The sequence below is a fragment of the Bufo bufo genome, chromosome 10 (genome assembly GCF_905171765.1).
Source record: "Bufo bufo chromosome 10, aBufBuf1.1, whole genome shotgun sequence".
Classification (NCBI taxonomy): Eukaryota; Metazoa; Chordata; class Amphibia; order Anura; family Bufonidae; genus Bufo; species Bufo bufo.
In genome coordinates, this window is record NC_053398.1 from 116,445,473 (window position 1) to 116,472,398 (window position 26,926).

At 44.6% G+C, this 26,926-nt stretch overlaps 1 protein-coding gene across 1 annotated transcript in view; it reads right to left on the reverse strand.

Annotated features, from left to right (window-relative positions):
- Positions 1-273: 273 nt before the first annotated feature.
- SLC12A3 (solute carrier family 12 member 3) overlaps positions 274-26,926 on the reverse strand; it is a 45,605-nt gene continuing 18,952 nt past the window's right edge. The window contains exons 13-26 of the mRNA XM_040409312.1: positions 26,146-26,247; positions 23,879-24,034; positions 22,809-22,908; positions 21,320-21,431; positions 20,092-20,226; positions 16,171-16,277; positions 15,067-15,149; positions 14,901-14,984; positions 12,280-12,381; positions 11,305-11,416; positions 7,701-7,787; positions 6,678-6,813; positions 5,163-5,230; positions 274-1,573 (exon numbers count right to left, since the gene is read on the reverse strand). Of these exons, the coding sequence (XP_040265246.1) occupies positions 1,432-1,573; positions 5,163-5,230; positions 6,678-6,813; positions 7,701-7,787; positions 11,305-11,416; positions 12,280-12,381; positions 14,901-14,984; positions 15,067-15,149; positions 16,171-16,277; positions 20,092-20,226; positions 21,320-21,431; positions 22,809-22,908; positions 23,879-24,034; positions 26,146-26,247 (1,526 nt within the window). The 3' untranslated portion in view covers positions 274-1,431. The remainder of the gene's footprint in view (positions 1,574-5,162; positions 5,231-6,677; positions 6,814-7,700; positions 7,788-11,304; positions 11,417-12,279; positions 12,382-14,900; positions 14,985-15,066; positions 15,150-16,170; positions 16,278-20,091; positions 20,227-21,319; positions 21,432-22,808; positions 22,909-23,878; positions 24,035-26,145; positions 26,248-26,926) is intronic.

The window sequence follows — 26,926 nt, forward strand, 5'->3', positions numbered from 1 at the left end:
ACGTATACAGGCATGCGGTACACGACCACTGAGGTTAGCGGTTGGCTGCAGCGGTCATGTGACGTATACAGGCATGCCATTGATGCAGCCAAACAAACATAGCATCAAAGCAGCCCTGGAAGCAAGGGAGAGAGGTTATATGTTATGTTATCACAATTGCTGCATTGACCCGAACAACCCCTTCCACGGGCGGTGGAAGGAAAATGCCACGCATATGGCTGATGTTTACAGGCCCTCATGGACATAAGTAACCATTGTAAAGCTATACGTTGATGGTATTTTTGGATATCGGCTCTACTGCAGCCGCTACTTGGCCTTATCCTAGGAAAGTTTTTTAAAATGACTATAGCTAATATATTAAGGTGCACCTCTTTGCAGCACTATTTTTTGGGGAAGGCAATTGCTCAGGACCCCCGTGGACAGGACTGGAGCTATATGGCAATTACGTGGGCACTATATGGTAGCATTAATCACGTTATATGTGGCTATTTGGGAGCTGAATGACTGTGAGCACTAGTATGACAAAAACTGCCCCAAAATGGCAAGGACGTCTCTACTTTGCTTGTTCCCCGGGGTCCCATTCACTATAAAATAAATAGTCTGATATAAAAGTAAAAAAAATTGGGGTCTGCTAGTATTTTACAGTTAGTTTATCTTTTACATATAGTGTTCATTTAATGTGCATAGTATTACTTTTCATTTATTATATATATGTTTTTATTATATTGCTTGTAATTTTAAATTTTATACTTTCTTTTCTCATCATAGGCTTTTAGTGTAACTATTTTAAAGGCGATACCTACTAATGGAAACCCGATACTTCTACATATTCCTTTTTTGTAGAATGGTAGATTTCTTCAGTCAGTTTTCTGCACATTGTTTTGGGGGGCGGCCATCTTGCCCGAGCTGTTCTGAACAGCATTTAGACATCTACTTTCCATTAGCCACATGGACCGTAGGTAGAATAGGCTGGAGATGTTCATTGACTTCTAGCCATGTGTCCGTGACCTGTGCAGAGGTCACTGTGGAGGTAGGGGGAGTAGATAAGCTGTGATCATCCCCTATTGTAAATGGTGGTCCCTGTGCTATCTATACATAGGTGTTATCTGTCATTGTAATCCTGCCTCTGGTGATGATGAGATGACTGCTGAAAAGTGACCTCTACAGAACGGGAATTGTCAGCCTATTATTAGGCTTGCAGGATTTTAGGATCTTTTTTTCCAAATATAGATCGTGACATGGAAAATTATAAATATGTTGAACATAAAACATTCATTTAAACAATAGGTCATTTTTAACAAAATATTAATATACGGTGGGAATGGCACTAATTTAGTATGCAGGCACGGGGCAGGTAGAGGCCGAGGACGAAGCAAGGTGTTAGTTGTTGTAGGCAATGCTCATCTTGCGAGTCTGGTATGGGACCTCTTCTTACTGGCAGTACATGGTTAGGACATTCTTCTGGTTTCCTCTAACTAGAAGAACTGGTGGTCTCAGGTCTTGGGACAGGGTCTCCAGCCAGGCCATGTATAGAGAACTGGGACATTTACCTTTTCTGGCAACGGGCATTGCTCTAGTAAAAGAGAAAAAAGAAGACAATATGTCAGACAATAAAGAACCAGATGCAGTTTAATTTCTACTATACACCGGCCATCCCCAAATGAAGCCTAACTAGCTAAGCCTTAGGGTACTTTCACACTAGCGTTTTTCTTTCCGGTACTGAGTTCCGTCACAGCGGCTCTATACCGGAAAAGAACTGAACAGTTTTATCCCCATGCATTCTGAATGGAGAGCAATCCGTTCAGGAGGCATCAGTTCAGTCTCTCTAATGCTTTTTGGCCGGAGAAAATACCGCAGCATGCCGCAGTTTTCTCTCCGGTCAAAAATCCTGAACACTTGCCGGAATGCCGGATCCGGCATTAATTTCCATTGAAATACATTATTGCCGGTTCTGGCCCCAAGTGTTCCGGCAAAACGGATGCTCAGACCTTTAAAAAGGAGAACACAAACAAATACCGGATCCGTTTTTTTTCCGAAAGACGGACAACCGGAAAGACGGATCCGGTATTGCAATGCAGTTGTAAGACGGATCCGTCTCACGAATGCATCCGTTTGCGTCCGGATTGCCAGATCCGGGAGGCAATTCCGGCGACGGAACTGCCTGCCGGAATCCTCTGCCGCAAATTGTGAAAGCAGCCTAACCCTTCTGTTTGCAGGACACGCCCAGAACCTTTCTGCTGTGAGATCGTTTTCTGGTTCTGAGAATGGGGGGGGGTTTATTATTTGATCTGCCATAAAAAAAAAAGTCACACATTTTGACACAATTGTGAAATTTTTTTTGATTTTCTGCTGCTCTTGCCACCAGTTATGTTAGTGTACGCCAGCTTTATCACCTGCAACTTTTTACATAGTCTCACCGAAAAGTTTCCCTGTAGGTTCTATGGACAGTCCGCCCCGAACACACTGCATAGTCAGGCTCTGTTTGCAGTTCGGCATTAAAACCAGAGGTGTATTTTTTGCAGGCTGATACTTCTGCACATAGGCTATGGATGCCAGCAGATCAGCAGATTCTTTAATGGTTTCACATTGCATTTTCGCCCTCTGCTGGGCTTTCCATCGGAGATATACGTGTCAATACCTGAGAATGGTATTCAAACATATACCGTGATCTGGGCATCCAAATGGAGTGCAAATGATTCAGCTTTTATGGCAGAAAGAAAAGTGCTACAGACTGTTGGCAAAAAAAAGCCAGTGCCAAACAGATAGCGGGTGAAATGGAGCCCAAAGAAGAATCCTCTGGACTCCATTTGGCTCATTAAAGGGTTTCTATCACTTCGTATGCCATAATTAGCTGTCAGACACTAGCGATCCGCTAGTGTCTGCTCTGGCCAACCATCCTAATATAAGAGCTTTTTGGGCAGCCGTTTTGCTAAAAAAATAACTTTTATAAATATGCTAATGAGCCTCTAGGTGCTATGTGGGCGTCATTAGCACCTAGAGGCTCCGTCTACCTTCATACACAGCCGCCGCCCAGCGCGTCCCTCCAGCCCGCCCATCTCCTGATGAATGCGATCCTCCGTGTGACGCAACGGACGAATTCTCGCGCATGCGCCGTGCGCGGCTGTATTCGGCGCATGCGCAGAGAATGTCTGACCGCTTCCCTGCTCAGACATCTCCACTGCGCCTGTTCCTTGGAGCACTATGACGTCATCGGCGCAGGCGCAGTGGAGATGTCTGAGCAGGGAAGCGGTCAGACATTCTCTGCGCATGCGCCGAATACAGCCGCGCACGGCGCATGCGCGAGAATTCGTCCGTTGCGTCACACGGAGGATCGCATTCATCAGGAGATGGGCGGGCTGGAGGGACGCGCTGGGCGGTGGCTGTGTATGAAGGTAGACGGAGCCTCTAGGTGCTAATGACGCCCACATAGCACCTAGAGGCTCATTAGCATATTTATAAAAGTTCTTTTTTTAGCAAAACGGCTGCCCAAAAAGCTCTTATATTAGGATGGTTGGCCAGAGCAGACACTAGCGGATCGCTAGTGTCTGAGAGCTAATTATGGCATACGAAGTGATAGAAACCCTTTAAAGTGAATGGTATTGAGTACCATTTTCTGGGTAATTTAAGCCCAGCAGAGAGCTAAAATGCAATGTGAAATCCATACAGAATAAGGGCTCATGCACATGAACGTATTTCCTTTCCGTGTCCGTTCCATTATTTTTTTTTTTTGCGGACCGTATGCGGAACCATTCATTTCAATGGGTCCACAAAAAAAATGAAGTTACTCCATGTGCATTCCGTTTCTGCAAAAAAATAGAACATGTCCTATTATTGTCCGCATTATGGAGAAGGATAGCACTGTTCTATTAGGGGCCAGCTGTTCCGTTCCGCAAAATACGGAATGCACATTGACGTCATCCGTATTTTTGTGGACCGCAAAATACATACGGTTGTGTGCATGAGCCCTTAGGCCTCTTTCACACGGGCGTTGCGGGAAAAGGTGCGGGTGCGTTGCGGGAACATGCGGGATTTTTTCCGCGCGAGTGCAAAACATTGTAATGCGTTTTGCACTCGCGTGAGAAAAATCACGCATGTTTGGTACCCAAAGCCGAACTTCTTCACAGAAGTTCGGCCTTGGGATCGGTGTTCTGTAGATTGTATTATTTTCCCTTATAACATGGTTATAAGGGAAAATAATAGCATTCTGAATACAGAATGCATAGTACAATAGCGCTGGAGGGGTTAAAAAAATAAAATAAATTATTTAACTCACCTTAATCCACTTGCTCGCGCAGCCGGCATCTCTTCTGTCTTCTTTTTTGCTGTGTGCAGGAAAAGGACCTGTGGTGACATCACTCCGGTCATCACATGGTCCGTCACATGATCCATTACAATGGTAAAAGATCATGTGACGGATCATGTGATGACAGGAGTGACGTCACCACAGGTCCTTTTCCTGCACACAGCAAAAAAGAAGACAGAAGAGATGCCGGCTGCGCGAGCAAGTGGATTAAGGTGAGTTAAATAATTTATTTTATTTTTTTTAACCCCTCCAGCGCTATTGTACTATGCATTCTGTATTCAGAATGCTATTATTTTTCCTTATAACCATGTTATAAGGGAAAATAATAATGATCGAGTCTCCATCCCTATCGTCTCCTAGCAACCGTGCGTGAAAATCGCACCGCATCCGCACTTGATTGCGGATGCTTGCGATTTTCACGCAACCCCATTCATTTCTATGGGGCCTGCGTTACGTGAAAAACGCACAAAGAGGAGCATGCTGCGATTTTCACGCAACGCACAAGTGATGCGTGAAAATCACCACTCGTGTGCACAGCCCCATAGAAATGAATGGGTGTGGGTGCAATGCGTTCAACTCACGCATCGCATCCGCGCGAAATACTCGCCCGTGTGAAAGGGGCCTTTTAAGTAGCATGCTACTCATCTCCCTGGAAGTTTTTTTTTACCACGGTGTGGATTAAATTCCGCACAGAACTTGCACATGACCAGGGTTGTGTAAACCCCATTCACGTGCATGGAGTGCAGGGAATCTGTTCAGAATACGCCACGTGGGACCCCGATAATACCAGTTTAGTCAACTGGACAGCTCTAACTTGCCATTATTTCAAGCACATGTATACATTCTACTTTGTACTCACACGACAACCAGTGCAGCATCCCGGGAGTAATCCTGAAGGATCTCGTTCAATCGGATTTGTCTCAAAGACTGTAAAATAATAAACTACGTATATTTAGAAAACATTCATAATGCGGAGCTCTGTTACCTGAAGATGACAGGGTCCTGCTGAAATGGGGAGGAGGCCTCCTTCATTACTCCATGTGCCCTGACATAAATGAGGGAGTGAGAAATTACCCCAAACTAGACCCCCTAAGCAATAGATGCCATGTCAATGGACTGCTTACATCATTGCATTATATGAAAACGTCATTAAGGCTAAGTTCACATCAGCGTTCAGCCTTCCCGTTCTCCTACTCCATTATAGGGGCAGGAAAAACGGAAAGGACGGATTCGGCACATAACTGAGCTGAACGGAGCCCACGGACCCCATAGACTATAATAGGGTCCGTTAGGTTTCCGCCCAAGAGGAAGATTTTTGAAGCGGAGATAAAAATCCTGCATGCACTACTTTTCTCTCCGCTCCAAAATCATCTTCTGAGAGTAAACCTAACGGACCCCATTATAGTCTATGGGGTCCGTGGGCTCCGTTTGGCTCATTTATGTGCCGAATCCGTCCTTTCCATTTTTCCTGCCCCTATAACGGAGTAGGAGAGATGTGAACAAAGCCTTAAAGGGGTTGCGTCACGAAGCATATTCTACATTTTCCAAACAAGCACCTGAATACTTTTGTAATTGCCTGTAATTAAACATTTATTATAGCTACTGAGTTATTCACTGAAATGTATCTGTATAGCGCCACCTGCTGTTTATTCTTTTGCTTATTTCTTGTCCATCTCACTGAGCTGGTCGCACGCGCTCAATTGAAATCTTCAACTGCCACCAGCCATATGTTCTGTTAGAAGCTGTGGCAGTTACAGGGAGAGAGCTCCAGCAGAAAGGACACGCTCCTTAATATAGCAGAATAATTGGAAAAGTAAATGAGGAGATCTCTGGATCCATGTGAGGTACAGGGCGGCTTCTGGTTTTCTTAGAAAGATATTGTCATGCACCCTATGCTGTCTGTTTTTCATTTTTTACATCATGGCATAACCCCTTTAAGGAGCCAATTAGTAAAATTAGATGAGCCTTTTTGCAGGAGCTGTGATGTAAGGGCCCCTTTATACTGCCGGGGAAGCGTTCCTTTCCAACAATCGCCTGCTCATCAGTGGAGGAGAAAGCTGTATTTTCATGCAGCGATCTCCTCCACAGTATAGGGACTGATATCGCTGAGCAGCAGAGTGTTGTTTAGACGGCACAATCTGCTGTCCAGAAACGATAAGTTAGGTGACCGCACAATTGTAATACCCGATGAAAAAGCGATTCGCTCGTTCATCGGGTGATTGGCAGCACCTTTGAATGGCCCGATTATCTCTAACAAGCGTCAGTACAAATGTTCGGGCAGCCGAGCCCTTAATCATTTCCCTAGAATTGTCAGCCATGGAAACCCCTGCTGGAGGCGGCTGCCTGATTTCCGACAGTGTCACTGTATTCACACCTTGGCCCTGTTCCTCTTGATTTCCTCATCTGATATCTTCCATGGACAGTCGCGTCTCATCTCGTTTACCAGGACCTCATCTTTGAAGCCGTCGTTCAGCATGTACGGAGCGATGAGATCTTCAAACCGCTTCACACTGCCAACAAACATCCACAGTTTATATGACCGTCATATGAGATGAAGAGCTGATTTACGGTACCTGCCCCTCCTCATGGGTGCCTTATATACTACCTATAAAGGATACCCCTAGATCAGTACTGCAGTGTGCAGCCCTCCTGGTTATCCCAGGCAGTCCGTAGCTAATCCTGGCAAAGTCCATCTGTACAGGGTACCAATGTGCTATGCCAGCCTTTAGCCAAGCCGAAGGGGCACAGGCAGGAGCAGCCATGTGTGGTCCTGCCTGCACAGCGTTCACTGCGGCCCCCATTGCTCCAGTACAGTGAAATCCGTATGCCGCTAACAAGTCACAAAGTCTGAATATACTGACTCTAGAGCGCATAGGCCCCAACAACTTTGGAAACCTAGTTCTTTAGTAAAACTGCAATATCAGTTAATAAACTATATTAGAAAAATGTTTTTAGGCCATTTCGAATGGTTTTTTTTTAAGTTTATTAAAAGTTTGGTTACTCCCTAATACTGAGATCAAACCACGAGCGACTGATGTGAGCGAGTTATAGTGCGCCTCCATTTCTGACAGATACGTTGACATAATACTTATTCTTGCTTTTTGGACATTTTTCAGGTTCATTGCGTCCTTACCAGTGGCGTAAAATGACCGGACCCCGCAGCAAATTTCTGAAAGGGCCCCCCCCCCCTCCCCCAGCAACTCCTTCGCAACTCCTGACTCCTGTGCAACCCCTGCTCCTGAAGCTAGTCAAGATCGGGCTCTTAGACTAGGCCCGGCAGCCGCTCCGTACATTCCCTACAGTGTCACTGTATAATACTACGTGGGCCCCTACTGAGTTCGGGCCCTAAAGCAGCCGTTTCCCCTGCTTCCCCTATAGCTACGCCCCTGGTCCTTACTGTTCAGGCCGTGGTTTCTGGTTGATATCTGGTAGGACATGCACCTCATGAAATCCAATTCTGAACTTACTCAACAAAGAGATCATCCTGTAACACAGTAAAGGAGATCTGTCAGTAAAATCTGTAAAGTAAAAAATAGTAATGTAAGGTTGTAAGGTAAGGACAGTAAAGGAGATCTGTCAGTAAAATCTGTAAAGTAAAGGATAGCAATATAAGGTAGTAAAGTATGAACAGTAAAGGAGATCTGTCAGTAAAATCTATAAAGTAATAGATAGTAATGTAAGGTAAGGACAGTAAAGGATATCCGTCAGTAAAATCTGTAAAGTAAAGCATAGTAATGTAAGGTAGTAAAATAAGGGCAGTAAAGGAGATCTGTCAGTAAAATCTGTAAAGTAATGGATAGTAATGTAAGGTTGTAAGTTAAGGACAGTAAAGGAGATCTGTCAGTAAAATCTATAAAGTAATAGATAGTAATGTAAGGTAAGGACAGTAAAGGATATCCGTCAGTAAAATCTGTAAAGTAAAGGATAGCAATGTAAGGTAGTAAAATAAGGACAGTAAAGGAGATCTGTCAGTAAAATCTATTGACTCCATCATCTATGTACCAAAATTATAAAAAAAAAACCTCTTCAAAACGTTCAATAAAGCATAACTGATTGAATGAATGCACATACATTATACAGTAAAAGGGGTTTCTGAGACTTTGATATTGATGGCTTATCCTTAATACAGGCCATCAATATTAGATCAATGTTAGCCCAAATCCTGGCACCTCCATGATCAGCTGAGTGAAGGGGCTACAGTGATCAGAGGACTGCCATGTCCCCTTGACTAGGCACAGCTTCATACAGTTGGTAGTGGTTGTGACTGGCACTGCCACTCAGTCCCATTCGCTTGAATGGAACTAAGTTGTAGAGAGCAAATGTATTGGATGGGTACCCTATACGTCAATGTCTGGCCCTTGGAACATGAATTGAGAATTTAAAGTGTAACTGTCATTCTTTGTTTTATTTTTGTAATGTGTAGGGGCAGTGATACTGACCATTTTTTAATATACTTTAATTACTGAAATTGTAAATTTCTTTTAGAAAATAGCTCTTAAGTGTCTCTTTTTGAGCCTTAGCAATGCTTCTCTGTCTTCTGTTTACATAACAGTCAGTATTGAGCAAGTCTCCACAGTTATGTAAGCAGAAGACAGAGGAGTGTTGCTAAGGCACAAAATGGGATACTTAAGAGCTATTTTTCTAATAGAAATGTACTATTTCAGTAATTAAAGTATATGACAAAAATGGTCAGTATCACTGACCCTACACCTTACAAAAATAAAAAAAGAATGACAGTTACTTTAAAGGGGTTTACAGAATTTAAACACCTTGAGAATTTAAAGGGCTAAAGTTTTTCTGGTAAAAAATTATTTTTAACAAATTCCTGCAGCATGGCCACCGAAATAGAAGACTCAAGTCATACTTATCTGCTCCACGCCGCTCCCGTCCTCCGCGTTGCCTCCACTCTTTCCATTTTCTGGTCCCCATACCGTTTGCATCCGGCTGGCTACAGGCATGGTCATGTGCACCACTCCAGCCAATGACTGGCTTCAGTGGTGACCCGTTCCTTGTGGCTACATCATCACTGAAGCCAGTCACTGGCTGGAGAGGTGCATGTGACCATGCCCGTAGCCAGCTGGCAGATGTAAGCAGCACCAGAACCGGAAGGTGGAGACAGCAGGAGCAGCGTAGAGGACGGGAGCAGGTAAGTATATATCTTCTTTTTCAGGGTCCATACTGCAGGAACTTGTTAAAAAAATATTATTTTTACCGGAAAACCCCTTTAAAAGGAATCTGTCACTAGCAATTTACCCAATTTTTTTTTTCATGAATCCATGTTTAACAGATTACCTTTTTTCCATCTGTCTTGTTCTTTTGATTGTCCGTCTTGTCATTTCTTCAAAAAATCGATTCTTATGATATGTAAATGACGCTGTAAGGAGCCCAGAGGGGCGTTCTTCTTTCTCCACGGTGCCCAGGAACACCTCTCTGAAGTGCCGTGCCCGGCTAAATTTGAAAACTAATAACGCCTCCAAGTTCATCTAAATCGCCTCCCAGAGGCGCGGCTAAGTGCTCAACACCCCCCTCCTCAGCGCCGCGCTCTGCGGCAAACACCCCGATCCTCCTCTCGCCGGCATCCCAAATCCCGCGCAGGCGCAGTGCCGTCAGTCATCTTGTCATAGCGCAGGCAATCGCCGGCACTGCGCCTGCGCGGGATTTGGGATGCCGGCGAGAGGAGGATCGGGGTGTTTGCCGCAGAGCGCGGCGCTGAGGAGGGGGGGTGTTGAGCACTTAGCCGCGCCTCTGGGAGGCGATTTAGATGAACTTGGAGGCGTTATTAGTTTTCAAATTTAGCCGGGCACGGCACTTCAGAGGGGCGTTCCTGGGCACCGTGGAGAAAGAAGAACGCACCTCTGGGCTCCTTACAGCGTCATTTACATATCATAAGAATCGATTTTTTGAAGAAATGACAAGACGGACAATCAAAAGAACAAGACAGATGGAAAAAAGGTAATCTGTTAAACATGGATTCATGGAAAAAAAAAATTGGTAAATTGCTAGTGACAGATTCCCTTTAAGCAAAAATTTTCCCCATGTTTCTGGGTTTTTGCCCCTCGTCAGTGCTGAGCAGCGTACGGCTTCGGCTGGGTGAAAAGGCTTTGATGTGGTTCTGAGGAAATTAAAGGGGTTGTACGGGTTCAGAGCTGACACCCATTTTTACCCAGGCAGCCCCCCTGATATGAGCATCAGAGCATTTCTTGAATCGCGCAGGACAAGGGCTTTTTAAGGAGATCCAGTGACGTATCGGGCTCTCAATGGAGACTGCTAGGCGGAGGCTTCCGTTCAGCAGTGTGCCCGTGATGTCAATAGCACTAATAGGTCAGCTTTAGCGCTTCCCTAGCCTGTAAAACGGCTAGGGCAGCGCTAAAGCATGCCCATCAGTGCCAGTGACCAGTGATCAGTGATGTAACCCCCAACACTGCTAGATGGAAGCCTCCGCCCAGCAGTGTACCAAAGTACACAAAAAAAGCCCTTGCCCTGCGCGGTATTGCATGAAATGCTCCGATGGGGCGGAGGGGTGAAAATGGGGATATGTCCAGGTCCAGCTCTGAAACCGGACAACCCCTTTAAGCTTCTCCTTGTGGAGATCGCCAAGTTGTCATAGGGAGCCTCATAGGCCAGGCAATGCTCCAAAGTAAAAAAGCTCCTATCCAGGAGGACAAAAGCGGACTCTCTAGTGCCACCTATTGGATGGCTACCCTATAAATGGCTGAGAAATGTTTTATACATTATCAGGATGGCAACTTTTTTATAGAGCATAGAAACACAAACCACTCTGATTCAGTCCTACTACTGCCTATATTATTTGCAAATTACGCCAAATATCGATCCCATCAGTTGTAACACAGGCCTATACCGTTTTTACAAAAATGCAGCTTTGCGGAGTGTGATCTATTCCAGTTTACTCTTGGAAGGCTCTACAAGCGTTGTGAAGGCTTGCACACTACGTGAAACAATTGTGCACAACTGTACGGTATATTATCTAAGGGCAAGCTTACGCTTTACGCTCTTCATCCATCCTGTTGATCTGTCCTCCCACAAAAACTCGGATTTTAACTTTCTCCCATCTCTTTTTCCGGGTCAGAAGGTAGGGGATCAGTAGCGTCAGTCCTGCCAGTAAGAGAAGGCTTTGGTAAAGCATGAAATGACACCTGTCCTGTCTCCATACCTTGCAGGAGAGGAGGGCAGCCTGACCTCTGCCTTGTGAGCCCTGGGTGCCTATACACCCCCCAAAAATAAGAGGGCTGGTGAGGACAAGCTGGACAGAGAACGTTTCTCCAGAGTGGCATAGGGTAGAAGGGGTTTACTCTATGGCACATACCATCTTGAAAACTAAATAAAACCGCTGTGCCATTAGTGCCGTAGCTGTATACAGTTTCTGACATATCTCATGTCTTTGCTTATTTTGAAGGGCATCTGTCAGCAAATCTATACCTATGACACCGGCTGACCTGTTACATGTGCACTTGGCAGCTGAAGGCATCTGTGTTGGTCCCATGTTCATATGTGCCCGCATTGCTGAGAAAAATGATGTTTTAATATATGCAAATGAGCCTTTAGGAGCAACGGGGGCGTTACCATTACACCTAGAGGCTCTGCTCTCTCTGCAACTGCCGCACCCTCTCCACTTTGATTAACAGGACCAGGCAGTGTAAATCTCATCACACCTGGTCCTGTCAATCAAAGTGCAGAGGGACGTGGCAGTTGCAGAGAGAGCAGAGCCTTTAGGTGTAATGGTAACGCCCCCATTGCTCCTAGAGGCTCATTTGCATATATTAAAACATCATTTTCCCCAGCAATGCGGGCACATATGAACATGGGACCAACACAGATGCCTTCAGCTGCCAAGTGCACATGTAACAGGTCAGCCAGTGTCATAGGTACAAAACTGCTGACAGATGCCCTTTAATATTTCCTTTAACAAATGAATAAATACAGTACAGTAAATGATTTTGCCCCGTATATATATATACCTCCATCATCAAAGAGCCAGTAAATATCTATGGTCTTTTTTGTTTGGTTAATCTGGAAAATGGTGCTGGCCTGCTGCTCGACTGTGAGAGCTTCTGGGTCCACTGCAATTCACAAAAAGGTACAATTATTATAGTAGCTTTCATTTTGTTTTTTATTGGGCAGTGATGTCATCTGCAAATGTCAGGGTTACTGTGAACAGACGGCTAGTCTCACAGCAGCTAACCTGATGATACCCCACAAATGTTCGATAGGTGTGGGTCCTACTGAAAATAGCTGCCTTAGGGTACATTCACACGACTGTCCGTTACAAATGGTTAAACTGTCAGTTTTTCGTGGCCATTTTAGATCCATTTCCTGGTTGTTTTCCATCAGTTTTTAACGACTGTTAAAAACAGATGAATTTCATTGGCTTTTTTTTAAACCCTAACCCCTGCAGTGCCCTCAGTATATGTAATGCCCCCCACAGTGCCCTCAGTATATATATATAATGGCCCCCATAGTATCCCCAGTATAAATAATGCCTCCCTGTAGTGCCCTCAAGACATATAATGGCACCATAGTGCTCCCAGTATAAATAATGCCCCCAAACCACCCCTAGTAGTGACGACAAAAAAAAATACTCAGCGCACTGGAGGCAGCAGGACCTGACGCTTCCAACATGATCATGTGATGTCAGGTCCTTCTGCCTCCAGTGCGGAGTAAGTATTCCCGCACATGCCTGTGGTGAGGTGAGTATTTTTCTTATACTCCCTGAAAGGTCCTTTCCCGGTGCTCATGTACCCGTTTGGTGCATCAGTTAAAGGGTGCACTTCTGTCTAAATGGCCGTTAAAAACTGGCCCATTGATTTCAGTGGAAATAGCCCCGTAGACTTCAGTGGTTCTGAAAATGGCCGTGTGTTGTATGAAAGCACCCACATGTGTACTAAAGGATTACATCATCTATGCCTCCTATGGGCTCTCAGACACCTCCCCTCATCTCCCAGCACCACCCTCCTTATTTCTTTGTATGTTCCTTGATGTATCGAGCGCAGCTGATCAGTTCTGTCCTCTTGCAGAGACCAGGAGTGGAGAGATATGAGAGAAGTGAGTCCATATGGTGATCAGCTGTAGTTATAAATCTCCCCCAAATGTCTCTACTAACTGTGAGTGCTATTTGCAGATCTCCATTGTATGTTATGAGATGCAGCTTCACACTGCTCTTCCCTACCTCCTGCTTGTAAGTATTGACAGGAAGAAACCTATCACAAGCAGGAGGCAGGGGAGACAGGCTGCAACTGCATTACGTAGGATACACTGAGACTCTGCAGTGGAAGTTAGGGGACACCTGCGCTATGTCACTGATCTATGGACTTGCTGCCCTCAGAGCTGTGATGGTGAGGGGACCCCAGTCACCCTGTCTCTGCAAAGCCAGAGGCATAATGGACTAATGGAAAATGTAGGCTGCTTCAGGGGAACCATATCAGAAGGGATGAAGGTGCTAAGATGGCAGGCAACCCATAAATGGTACATCATCTAAAAGAGGTTTACACAAGGGCTCCTACTTTATGTTATAATAATAGACTATGTTGTAGTGTATAGACAAAAAAAAATGCTGGAGTGCTACCTTAAGAAAACAGAGCAGTGAAGGAATGTTTTTTTTTTTTTATAAACCAAAGTTTTATTGAATTTTTTTCCAGTTTTTTTTATACACATTTGTACATATCATATCAAGTTAGACATCTTTCCAAAGCATTATTTCTGGTGCAGTTTTTCAGATATAATCCTATTGCAAATAGGAATATTCAGAAAGGAATGTTTTAATGACACTGTATTGTATCTTTAATGGCTCAGATAGCATTTACTGCAACCTATAGACATGGGTGGACTGGGAACCTTATGTGGCACTTGAAAAAACAAAAATAAAAAACTAAAAGTGGCTCCATGTTGTTTGGTGAATGCAAATTGATGGAAGGCGGGGCAACACAAGTGGGTGGGGTCAGCAATACCATCCCATCAGAACCATATACCATAGTGCAGCACCATATGTTGCCCCAAAAGCTGTCCCTCTATGGTGGCCGTCAATAAATGCCATTTTCTGTACTCCTCCAGTTGCCTCTAATTCAAATATGGAGCAGGGGGCTTAGGAGGTGCAATGCGGGCCACAGCAGTTGAGTTCATGTGTGGTCGCTGGCCTGATACATGATCATTAAATATCACTGAGAGTTCATTATGTACCTGGCCAGTGGCAAAGAGGAGGGCTTGGGCGGCGCGCTGGACAGCGGCAAAGAGGAGGGTTTGGGCAGCGGGCTGGACAGCGGCAAAGAGGAGGGTTTGGGCGGCGCACTGGCCAGCGGCAAAGAGGAGGGTTTGGAGGCGGCGCACTGGCCAGCGGCAAAGAGGAGAGTTTGGAGGCGGCGCGCTGGCCAGCGGCAAAGAGGAGGGTTTGGGGGCGGCGCGCTGGCCAGCGGCAAAGAGGAGGGTTTGGGCGGCGCGCTGGCCAGCGGCAAAGAGGAGGGTTTGGGCGGCGCGCTGGCCATTGGCCCACAGGAAATTTTCCCTGTAAGGTCTATGGCCAATCTGCCCCTGCCCCTACAGATACGGTTCACAGTCTATTACAAACTGATGCACTAGAGTCACTTACATGTTCCTTGAGGCATGCAGTCTGCTCCGTTCTCAGCAGCAGTTTTCAGTGCTGGTTCCTCCATTTGCTCGTAGGCAGGATTTACTACGTAGAACAGTGTGAGCTTGTTAGCAAAGTATAGTTAATGGCAGAGCGAGGCAGACTTACCGTGTGTGAGCGCACTTACTGTGAGCTTGCATGACACGGGACATGTTCAGACCCTCCTTCATCCTCAGCAGGCACAATCCACAGTTAAAGTCAAAAGCATCACTACGAGATAGGGGAAGACAGGAGATTGAGTAGAGACCCAAACCCCAGCCCATTGAAGGAGGGTGGATGGGTCTTACAACTGGCCAAGGCTGGGAGTCAACTGGTAATACCCATTATAATCACTATGAATGACACTAAGATTATTATGTATTATTAGTTATTACTAAGGGGTAGCCTTCTTTGCACAGTCCATGACGACTAGGACAGCGCTAAAGCCCGCCCATCAGAGCTGGTGACACCACCAGGAAGCCTCCGCCTAGCAGTGTGAAAAATAATAACAAACGGCGCTTGCCCTGCGCGATCCAGAGAGCATCGGAGCATTTCATAACAGGGGGGCTTGTCTCTGTGAAAATGGGGATATGTCCGGGTTCAGAGCTGACCCCTTTAATACAAGGCACTTCCTAATGTATTGTGAGTGTCAGTGTCCATATTGCCTCCTTTGCTGGCTGGATTCAGTTTTCCATCACATTATACACTGCTCGTACCCAGGAGTTATGGCCACCGCTGCAACGCAGAGAGGCCGGCGCTGTTTCCTATAGTGTGCAAACATGACTGTCACTACTGGATCACAGGGTGGTCGTAACCATGGACATGAGCAGTATATAATGTGATGGGAAAATGAATCCAGCCAGCAAAGGAAGCACTATGGACAATCACAATACATTAGTAAATGCCTTGTATTCACTTTCTCTACATGATAAATGCCATTTGCTGAAGTGAGAGGACTCCTTTAAACCCCAGCTGGTTAATAGCATTCTGATCATTTAGCTGCCCCGTGGATTCTTTTGTACCAAGCATTCTCTCTTTAAATTCTATATTCACTGCTAAAACACATTTATAATACCAAAAGTGTGCCAGAGTACATTGTAATGAGAGGTATCTGCCACCTAGTGGGCAGAGGTGGTACTGTCAATTTACGGCGGTGTATAAAGCATAATAAACTACAATAGTAATTACAAGATGCCAAACAGCTTTATGTATAAAAATCGCTGATTAATTATTATGAGATGTTCATACATACTGCAGGATGGCCACATAACTTTCCACATTTCTTGGGTGAGATGATTGCCAGTTCTTCTTATATCCTAAAAACAGGACATTTGGTTTCATGTAACCGATCCCAGAAGCCTAAATAATGTTAAAAACAAAACAAAAAACAAGTAATGCATTGAAGATAACAGTACGTAATATATGGGATACGTCCCCACTGCATAAGAATATTGGACTTTACCCAGGAGTTGGTGACTATATATAAAGGCATGAGGTCATTGGAGGAGGGTGTATAAATGAGGGCGCAGTCTGGGTAGATATTCACTCAGGCGTCTGTACCTCTATATGGATCACATCGCTCAGAGGTGACTTCTAATAATCTTTACCTTTTTCTCAGCAGTGGGTACAATATTCTCTATAATTCTCACCTCACCTGCTGAAGTGCTCCATTAAGTGATTGATACATCATTTAAAAAAACACAAGGTCTGCTGTATCTGAGATGTGTATTATGATGTTCTGCAGCAGCTGAGGTGTGTATTATGGTTCTGCAGCAGCTGAGGTGTGTATTAGGAGGTTCTACAGCAGCTGAGGTGTGTATTAGGAGGTTCTACAGCAGCTGAGGTGTGTATTAGGAGGTTATGCAGCAGCTGAGGTGTGTATTAGGAGGTTATGCAGCAGCTGAGGTGTGTATTATGATGTTCTACAGCAGCTGAGATGTATACTATGAGGTTCTGCAGCAGCTGAGGTATGTATTATGAGTTTCAGCAGCAGCTGAGGTGTGTATTATGAGTTTCTGCAGCAGCTGAGGTGTGTATTATGAGGTTCTGCAGCAGCTGAGGTGTGTATTATGATCTCCTGCAGCAGCTGAGGTCTGTATTATGAGGTTCTGCAGCAGCTGAGGTCTGTATTATGAGGTTCTGCAGCAGCTGAGGTGTGTATTATGATCTCCTGCAGCAGCTGAGGTGTGTATTATGAGGTTCTGCAGCAGCTGAGGTGTGTATTATGAGGTTCTGCAGCAGCTGAGGTGTGTATTATGAGGTTCTGCAGCAGCTGAGGTGTGTATTATGAGTTTCTGCAGCAGCTGAGGTGTGTATTATGATCTCCTGCAGCAGCTGAGGTATGTATTATGAGTTTCAGCAGCAGCTGAGGTGTGTATTATGAGTTTCTGCAGCAGCTGAGGTGTGTATTATGAGGTTCTGCAGCAGCTGAGGTGTGTATTATGATCTCCTGCAGCAGCTGAGGTCTGTATTATGAGGTTCTGCAGCAGCTGAGGTCTGTATTATGAGGTTCTGCAGCAGCTGAGGTGTGTATTATGATCTCCTGCAGCAGCTGAGGTGTGTATTATGAGGTTCTGCAGCAGCTGAGGTGTGTATTATGAGGTTCTGCAGCAGCTGAGGTGTGTATTATGAGGTTCTGCAGCAGCTGAGGTGTGTATTATGAGTTTCTGCAGCAGCTGAGGTGTGTATTATGATCTCCTGCAGCAGCTGAGGTGTGCATTATGATGTTCTGCAGCAGCTGAGGTATGTATTATGAGTTTCTGCAGCAGCTGAGGTGTGCATTATGAGGTTCTGCAGCAGCTGAGGGGTGTATTACGAGGTTCTGTTGCAGCTGAGGTGTGTATTATGAGGGTCTGCAGCGGCTGAAGTGTGTATTATGATGTTCTGCAGCAGCTGAGGTGTGTATTATGAGGGTCTGCAGCGGCTGAAGTGTGTATTATGATCTCCTGCAGCGGCTGAAGTGTGTATTATGATGTTCTGCAGCAGCTGAGGTATGTATTATGATCTCCTGCAGTAGCTGAGGTGTGTATTATGAGGGTCTGCAGTGGCTGAAGTGTGTATTAGGATGTTCTGCAGCAGCTGAGGTATGTATTATGATCTCCTGCAGTAGCTGAGGTGTGAATTATGATGTTCTGTAGCAGCTGAGGTGTGCATTATGAGGTTCTGCAGCAGCTGATGTGTGTATTATGAGTTTCTGCAGCAGCTGAGGTGTATATTATGAAGGTCTGCAGCGGCTGAGATGTGCATTATGAGGTTCTGCAGCAACTGAGGTGTGTATCAGGAGGTTCTGCAGCAGTTGAGGTGTGTATTATGAGGTTCTGCAGAAGCTGAGGTGTGTATTATGATGTTCTACAGCAGCTGAGGTGTGTATTATGATGTTCTGCAGCAGCTGAGGTGTGCATTATGCGGTTCTGCAGCAGCTGAGTTGTGTATTATGAGGGTCTGCAGCAGCTGAGGTCTGTATTATGATCTCCTGCAGCAGCTGAGGTGTGTATTATGAGGTTCTGCAGCAGCTGAGGTGTGTATTATGAGGTTCTGTAGCAGCTGAGGTGTGTATTATGAGGTTCTGAAGCAGCTGAGGTGTGTATTATGAGGTTCTGCAGCAGCTGAGGTGTGTATTATGAGTTTCTGCAGCAGCTGAGGTGTGTATTATGATCTCCTGCAGCAGCTGAGGTGTGCATTATGATGTTCTGCAGCAGCTGAGGTATGTATTATGAGTTTCTGCAGCAGCTGAGGTGTGCATTATGAGGTTCTGCAGCAGCTGAGGGGTGTATTACGAGGTTCTGTAGCAGCTGAGGTGTGTATTATGAGGGTCTGCAGCGGCTGAGGTGTGTATTATGATGTTCTGCAGCAGCTGAGGTATGTATTATGATCTCCTGCAGTAGCTGAGGTGTGTATTATGAAGGTCTGCAGCGGCTGAGGTGTGTATTATGATGTTCTGCAGCGGCTGAGGTGTGAATTATGATGTTCTGTAGTAGCTGAGGTGTGTATTATGATGTTCTGAAGCAGCTGAGGTGTGTATTATGATGTTCTGCAGCAGCTGAGGTGTGTATTATGATGTTGTGCAGCGGCTGAGGTGTGTATTATGATGTTGTGCAGCGGCTGAGGTGTGTATTATGGTGTTCTGCAGCAGCTGAGGTTTGTATTATAATCTCCTGCAGCGGCTGAGGTGTGTATTATGAAGATCTGCAGCAGCTGAGGTGTGCATTATGAAGGTCTGCAGCGGCTGAGGTGTGTATTATGAAGATCTGCAGCAGCTGAGGTGTGTATTATGATCTCCTGCAGCAGCTGAGGTGTGTATTATGAAGGTCTGCAGCGGTTGAGGTGTGTATTATGATCTCCTGCAGCGGCTGAGGTGTGTATTATGGTGTTCTGCAGCAGCGGAGGTTTGTATTATAATCTCCTGCAGCAGCTGAGGTGTGTATTATGAAGGTCTGCAGCAGCTGAGGTGTGTATTATGAAGGTCTGCAGCAGCTGAGGTGTGTATTATGATCTCTTGCAGCGGCTGAGGTGTGTGTTATGAAGGTCTGCAGCGGCTGAGGTGTGTATTATGATGTTCTGCAGCAGCTGAGGTGTGTATTATGAAGGTCTGCAGCGGCTGAGGTGTGTATTATGAAGGTCTGCAGCGGCTGAGGTGCGTATTATGATCTCCTGCAGCAGCTGAGGTGTGTATTATGTATAGAAAATTGTCTAAATGTAACACAGCAAGGAAGTTGTCTTACACTTAGACTGGCGCTGGATACGCCAAAGTTATGTAGAGGCCGGCGCCTCTTCATAACCTTGGCGGATCCACCGTCAGCTATAGGGGTTATTAAGACCGGCGTCTAAAATGCCGGTCTTAATAAATGACCCCCATTGTCTGTGAATTCTGATCTTTTGTGATGGGCCAATATGACACTTAGGTTAGATGCACCTGCGGATCTGTAAAATATGGATACAGGTCGTGTGCATTCCGCATTTTCCTACTAGATCTGGCTATTCTTTTCCGCAAAATGGACAGGAATATATTTAGCAAAAAAGTACACAGGGATACAGACAGCACATGGATAAAATCCCATAGAAATGAATGGGTCTGCGTGTGATCTGCAAAAAATGTGGATCGGACGCAAATCAAAGCTACGGTCACGTGCATGAGGCCTTATTCTGAAAGAGATGGAGGAGCGAACATCACTACCTGAATGAGCATCTGGGCCCCGCTGCGTAGGTCATCAGCGATCAGTCCCGTGTAAAAGGCTCTAATCTTTCTCTTATTTAGCCACTTGACATGGCCGTCTGAGTTCAGCTCTTGGAGTTTTTGTTTCCGTGGGCCCTATGTAAGAGAAATGAAGTGTTACCTTTAAGTACTTTTATATGTGGCACAAAGTAGAATATGTGGTATTTATAAGTACTTGCACTTAAAGGGATTGCCCATCTTCTACACTAATAGTCTGGGGTGTAAACAGAAATCTGGCAAATGTACTTATTGTTCAATATGTGCACCATAAAACACCATGCATGCGGTGAGCCAATATCCCTAACCGGTGTGCACCCTGCCGATGAATCTGGTTTAGACTAAAAACAGCAGGTCGGACCTTTTCCAACACTTTTTTAAGTAGAAAAGTTGAGAATTTTTTAATAAACATGTACCACTGTGCACTAGACTGAAACCTCGCTCACACTGACTTGTCATACATTTATTGCTATTTCTCCTTCATACCTGTTTAATCCCTTTCTCTTGACTCTGTAGAGAAAATTGTCTGCCTGCAGCCACCACTAGGGGGAGCTCAGTGCATAGGAATTCATACAGCTAATATTGAACGCAATGGAAGCTGCAAAAATCTCTATGCACTGACTTGCGGAATGGGTGCGGATCCATTCATTTCAATGGGGCCGCAAAAGATGCTGTCCGCATCCGTTGTTCCTATTCTTGCGGACAAGAATAGGCATTTTCTATGAGAGTGACGGCCATGTGTGGTCCGCAAATTGCGGAACACACACGGGCCGGTATCCGTGTTTTGCGGATCCGCAATTTGCGTACCGCAAAACACATACGGCCGTCTGAATGAGCCCTTATAGAAATCTCAGTCCCTCTTCTTGCTACCCTACAAACAGATGGAAGAGAGGCGCAGTGGTGGCCGTGCTTCCACACTATAGGAAAAAGCACCAGCCTATGTGCGCTCCCAAGGCGGCAGCACGACCACCGCTGCTGGATTGCAATGTGGTCGTAACCCCTGGATACAAGCAGTGTATAATGGGATGGAAAAATGAATCCAGCCAGCAAAGGAAGCAATATGGACAATCACAATACATTAGTAAGTGCCTTGTATTAACTTTCTCTACATGGTAAATGCCACTTGCTGAAGTGAGAGGACCCCTTTAAGCTCTATTTTATAATTATATGCAAGGATCCGCTTTGTACTTACAATGATTACGTTCCCACAGATCATTAGGCTTTGCTTTTTTGTAAATGTTCCTACAAAATCCACCAGAGCTGGCCGGAAATTTGGAGGTCCTGTCAGGACTAAACACTGTGGTCTACACAGAGAGGATGTAACAGTGAATCAAAATGTCATGTACACATCAGACGTTATCAGAAGAATACCAGTGGCCACGCTCACTTTTAGTTACTATATCAAATGATATTCTAGCTGCCGGCTGCCACCACTAGATGGAGCTAAAGAGCTCAGTGTGTACTGTGTTATCATTGAACTAAGGCTACTTTCACGTTTGCGTTGTAAATTCGCATTAAACGGATCCGTTTTGACTTTGCACATCAGGATGCACCCGTTCCGTTACGATGCGGTTGTGTGAAATCAAAATGGGAAAAAACGGATCCGTCACTAAATACATTGAAAGTCAATGGGTGATGGATCCGTTTTTTTAGGCTCCATAAAAAACGGATCCATCACCATTGACTTACATTGTTTTCAGTGCCGGATCCGTTTTTTGTTTTTTTTCGTTTTTTATGGCCAGACAAAAATTGCAGCTTGCAGCGGTTTTGTGTCCGGTCACAAAACGGAATGCTGCCGGAACGGAAGACGTCCTGATGCATCCCGAACAGATCTCTTTCCATTCAGAATGCATGAGGACTAAACGGAATTTTTTTTCTCTGGTATTGAGATCCTCTGCCGGATCTCAATACCGGAAAACAACAACAACGCAAGTGTAAAAATAGCCTTAGTGTGTCAGCAGTATGCATTCAGCGCCCACCAGTGGTGGATGATGGTAGTCAGAATTTTATCATCTAAGGCTACTTTCACACTCGCGTTTGGTTCGGATCTGTCATGGATCTGCACAGACGGATCCGTTCAGATAATGCAACCATTGCATCCGTTCAGAACGGATCCATTTGTATTATCTGTAACATAGCCAAGACGGATCCGTCTTGAACACTATTAAAAGTCAATGGAGGACGGATCCATTTTCTATTGTGCCAGATTGTGTCATAGAAAACGGATCCGTCCTCCATTGACTTACATTGTGCGTCAGGATGGATCCGTTTGGCTCAGTTTCGTCAGACGGAGAGCAAAACGCTGCAGGCAGTATTTTGGTGTCCGCCTCCAAAGCGGAATGGAGACGGAACGGAGGCAAACTGATGCATTCTGAGCGGATCCCTTTCCATTCAGAATGCATTAGGGCAAAACAGATCCGTTTTGGACCGCCTGTGAGAGCCCTGAACGGATCTGACAAACGGAAAGCTAAAGTAAAAGTAGTGCGATCACATTTGCATTTTCCGTTTGTATATGTATTTCGCCATAGTGATCTGCACCTGCTGTGCTGACCCAACCCCTTATTTTTTTCTTAAAGTAAAAGTAAGCCTAAGTCTATGGGGGTCATTTACAAAGGCTGCATGCCAGTGTTCTGGTAGAATGTGATGATTCTTTAAAAAAAAAAAAAAACTGTTATATTCACCTGAAATTTTTGATGTGATCCTCCACTTGGTTAAGCCCCACACAGTAAGACAGAGCCATGTTATAGGATCCTGCCTGCACAGAGGAGCCCCAGTTTGCCTCTGTGCGGTAAATAAAAGCAAAATAGTTCCCCATGTCAAATCTCATATTACATACACACAGTAAAGGTTTTCCAGTCCGTTTATAGAGATGGCCTATCCTAAGGACAGGGCATCAATGTCTGATCGGCGGGCATCAGACACCCCACACCCTCGCTGATCTACTGGCACCGGAAGCCGGCGCTGGGACTATATCGTCATACAGCACTGCAGTAACCAGCTCTGTCCTCTACATGATGGATGGCGCTGTGTAGTTCCAGTGTCAGAGCTACTGCAGAAGAGCTGGCAGTGGTGCAGGGTGTTGGACCCCTGACGATCAGATACCGATGGTCTATCCTGAGAATAGGTAGCTCATGTAAAAGGACCGGAAAACCCCTTTATATCTTATATATATATATATATATATATTACTGTAATAAGTACAGATATCTGGAGAAATAAGACCGTATACATCATGATATATAGAACGTCATGTTCACCGTCACAGGGATTGATAAGAAATTAACTATAATGAGTGTTTATGAGGTCAGGAGATCAAAGATTACAACTACACATGAACTGTCAGATGATGGGATTCAAAGAAAACACAAATTGACAGCTTGCAAAAATCCTCTGTGTAGTCTACGGTAGAAATTGCCGCGGATCCTACCGCAGTTTTTCACTTTGTTGCGGTCCAGCTTGAGAACACCTACTGTGGCTTCCAAGCGGCTTCTGTCCGGCCCCCACAACAAGAAAGGAAGTGGCAAGGTTGCTGCAATGGTAGATGAACACTACACGCAGCCGCCACCAGAGGAATTTTGGGGCGGAATATGGCACAAACTTCCATCAGTAATTTCTGCTTCCTATTGGCCACCGCGAGCTGTTACGTGTTGGCCAATAGGAAACTGTAAAGTGCGCTACAAAGACTGAATTTCATGGTGATTTTTTACAAACCCCAACAATAGAAGCTTACAGAAATGTGATGGCCACTTACCAGGCTTCTTGTACAGGACGTACGCCAATAGAAAGATGACAATGCCAATAGCAATCAGGGCGCACTCCCAGGCCAGGAGGAACATGATGACGACAGAAATGACTGCTCCAAACAAGGAGGCCCATTTATTGTAATACTTAAATGAAGGTCTCCATCCTGAAGGGGAATTATTTAGATGATTACTATAGTGAGTTATTACTATTCTACCGTCATATTGTATGTTATTTTATGTTACAATACATCTATAAACTCTACTGTGTTCTCCCCGACACCCAAAAAAAAGTTTCAAATGTCTTTAAAAGGGTTGTACAAAATCCTAAAACCATGGCGACTTTCTTCCAAAAACAGCGCCAACCCTGTGCACGGGTTGTGTCTGGTATTGCAGCTCCACTTCATTGAAGTAAATGGGGCTGAGCTGCAGTACCACACATAACCTGTAGACAGGCATAGCACTGTTTTTAGAAAGCATCAGTTAGTTTTTTTTCTAATCTTGGAGTGCCCCTTTAAGGGTTAAAGTGGTAGGCAGCCTGTGGTCGAAATGGTCTGCAGCAATCAGGCACGTAGTGAGGTGAGGAAACGTCTGCCATCTGCTTACTCTTGATCAATCAGGAGTGTGCCCTGTGGGTTGGATGGTTCAGCAAATATCCAGAACTAGGTTTTCTGGAGAAACTATGACGGCCTCTTGCTCTAAACTTTAAACCTTTAGACTAATTAAAGGGGTTGTCTGATTACTCCAAAAAATCACAGGGTGGCTGGACAATGTGTAAAAAAAAGAAAAAAACCGCACACTCTTTCACAGTCCTACCATTCCGCAGTGCTCACGTGCCATACATGCATACGTCACTGCTGCAGTCAGTCCGTCAGCGACCAAAAATGATGGGAGCTGTGGCACTGGAACAGTGGACTGTAAAAAGAGGAGTGGTTTTCTTTAGTCCTTTTACGCGCTGTCCAGCAACCCTCTTCCACCAATTTATTTTACCTCCTTGGCAACCTCTACCGTACATGTTGGGGCTCGTTTAAATCTGTCGCTGAGGACGGTTATTGGTTGTAGCGGTAACATCACTGCTGCTGTCTGTAAACAAATGGCGGGAAAGGGACCAAATTGGCAGTGAAAAAAACTGTGCCAAAGTATGTCAACTTTTTTATTTTCACAGCATTTAGGGGTATTGGTAAAATGTATCATTTTCTCAGACACCCCCTTTAATAGAAACATTCTAATTTGACCATAGACTGCAACAGTGTACTATACAGTCTATGGCACAAGTTATCTAATGATCGAGTGTTTAAGTTCCCTAGAGGGGCCCAAAAAATAAAATAAAAAAAGGGTAATCTTTTACAGTGAATGCCGTAACGAATAATATCAAAATGCTAGAACCACCATTTTTTTCTGGCGCTACGTCTCCCGTTTTTTATTTTTTAAGAGCATTAAAACAACACACCCTGAAAATCTGATATCGCTGTAATTCTATTGACCCACAGAATAAAGCTAAATTGTCATATTTATCTCCCAGTCAATCCCATAAATTTCAAACCTGTAAAACAATGGGAGATTACATATTTATTTATTTTTTATTCCATTCCATTAATATTTTTTCCAGCTTCCCAATACATTGTATGGAATTTTATTGGTGCTATTAAAACTTGTCCTGCAAAAAAACCAAGCCTGAAGCCCTCAGTTATGTGAATGGAATAGTAAGAGAGTTGTGGCTTTTGAAAGGCAGGGATCAAAAACTTAAAGGGGTTGTCCCATCTCACACATTGGTGGCATATCACTAGGATATGCCACCAATGTCTGATAGGTGCGGGTCCTACCTCTGGGACCCACACCTATCTCTTGTACGAATTCTGCAAAGTGCCAGAGGGTGCACCGTGTATGCACGGCTGCACTCTATTTATTTCTATGGGACTGCCGAAAATAGCCGAGCTCTGGCTTAGCTATTTCCGTCAGCCCCATAGAAGTGAATAGAATAGTGGCCACATTTGCGCGATGCGCTTCTCATTCATTTCTACGGGACTTGGCTATTTTTGGCAATCCCTTCAAAATTAATAGAGGACGGCCATGCATGGGCGGTGCACTCTCCTTCACTTTGCAGGCTCCTTTTAAGAGATAGGTGTGGACCTGCAGCTATCAGACATTGGTGGCATATCCTAGCAATGTGCCACCAATTTGTGAGATGCATCAACCTCTTTAAAATAAAAAAAAGTGTAACTTGTGTTGTGTTATGACAACTTATGTTATCATAAAATTATAAAAAGTGAACACTTACCTGGTGAATTAGTGATCGATGCATGGAAACAACTGAAATTAATCAGAGCATAGGAACACAGAAAGAAATTCGAGATGATGGGAGCAATGGTGTTCAGTTCACCTGCAAGAAAAATAATCACTGAGTAATGGTCTTCGGCCAACAGATATTGAAAGTGTATGTAGGCCTTAGAGGAGTTGTACCATGAAACACATTCTACATTTTTCAAACCAGCACCTGGATCTGAATACTTTTGTAATTGCATGTAATAAAAAATTTGGTAGAGCCTGCAAGTTATTCAATAAAATGTATCTGTCTAGCGCCACCTGCTGTTTCTTTTTTTCCTTATTTCTTGTCCACCTCACTGAGGTGGCTGCACATGCTCAATCTTCAACTGCCACCAGCCATATATTCTATTAGAAGCTGTGGCAGTTACAGGGAAAAAGCTACAGCAGAAAGGACACCCCCCAAAAAAAGACACGCCCCCTCAGCTGCCAGTCTGAAATAAATCTAGCAGAACAATTTGAGTAATGAATGACTAGATCTCTGGATCCATGTGAGGTACAGGGTTGCTTGTAGGTTTATTAGAAAGACATGCGCTGTATGATGTTATATCTATTATCTATCTATTATCTATCTATTTCCTATCTCTCTGTCCATCTATTTAATATCTCTAATATCTATTATCTCATATCTATTTCTCTAACTATCTACAGTGCCTTGAAAAAGTATTCATAGCCCTTGAACTTTTCCACATTTATTCACATTACACCCACAAACTTAACAGTATCATGAAATCCAA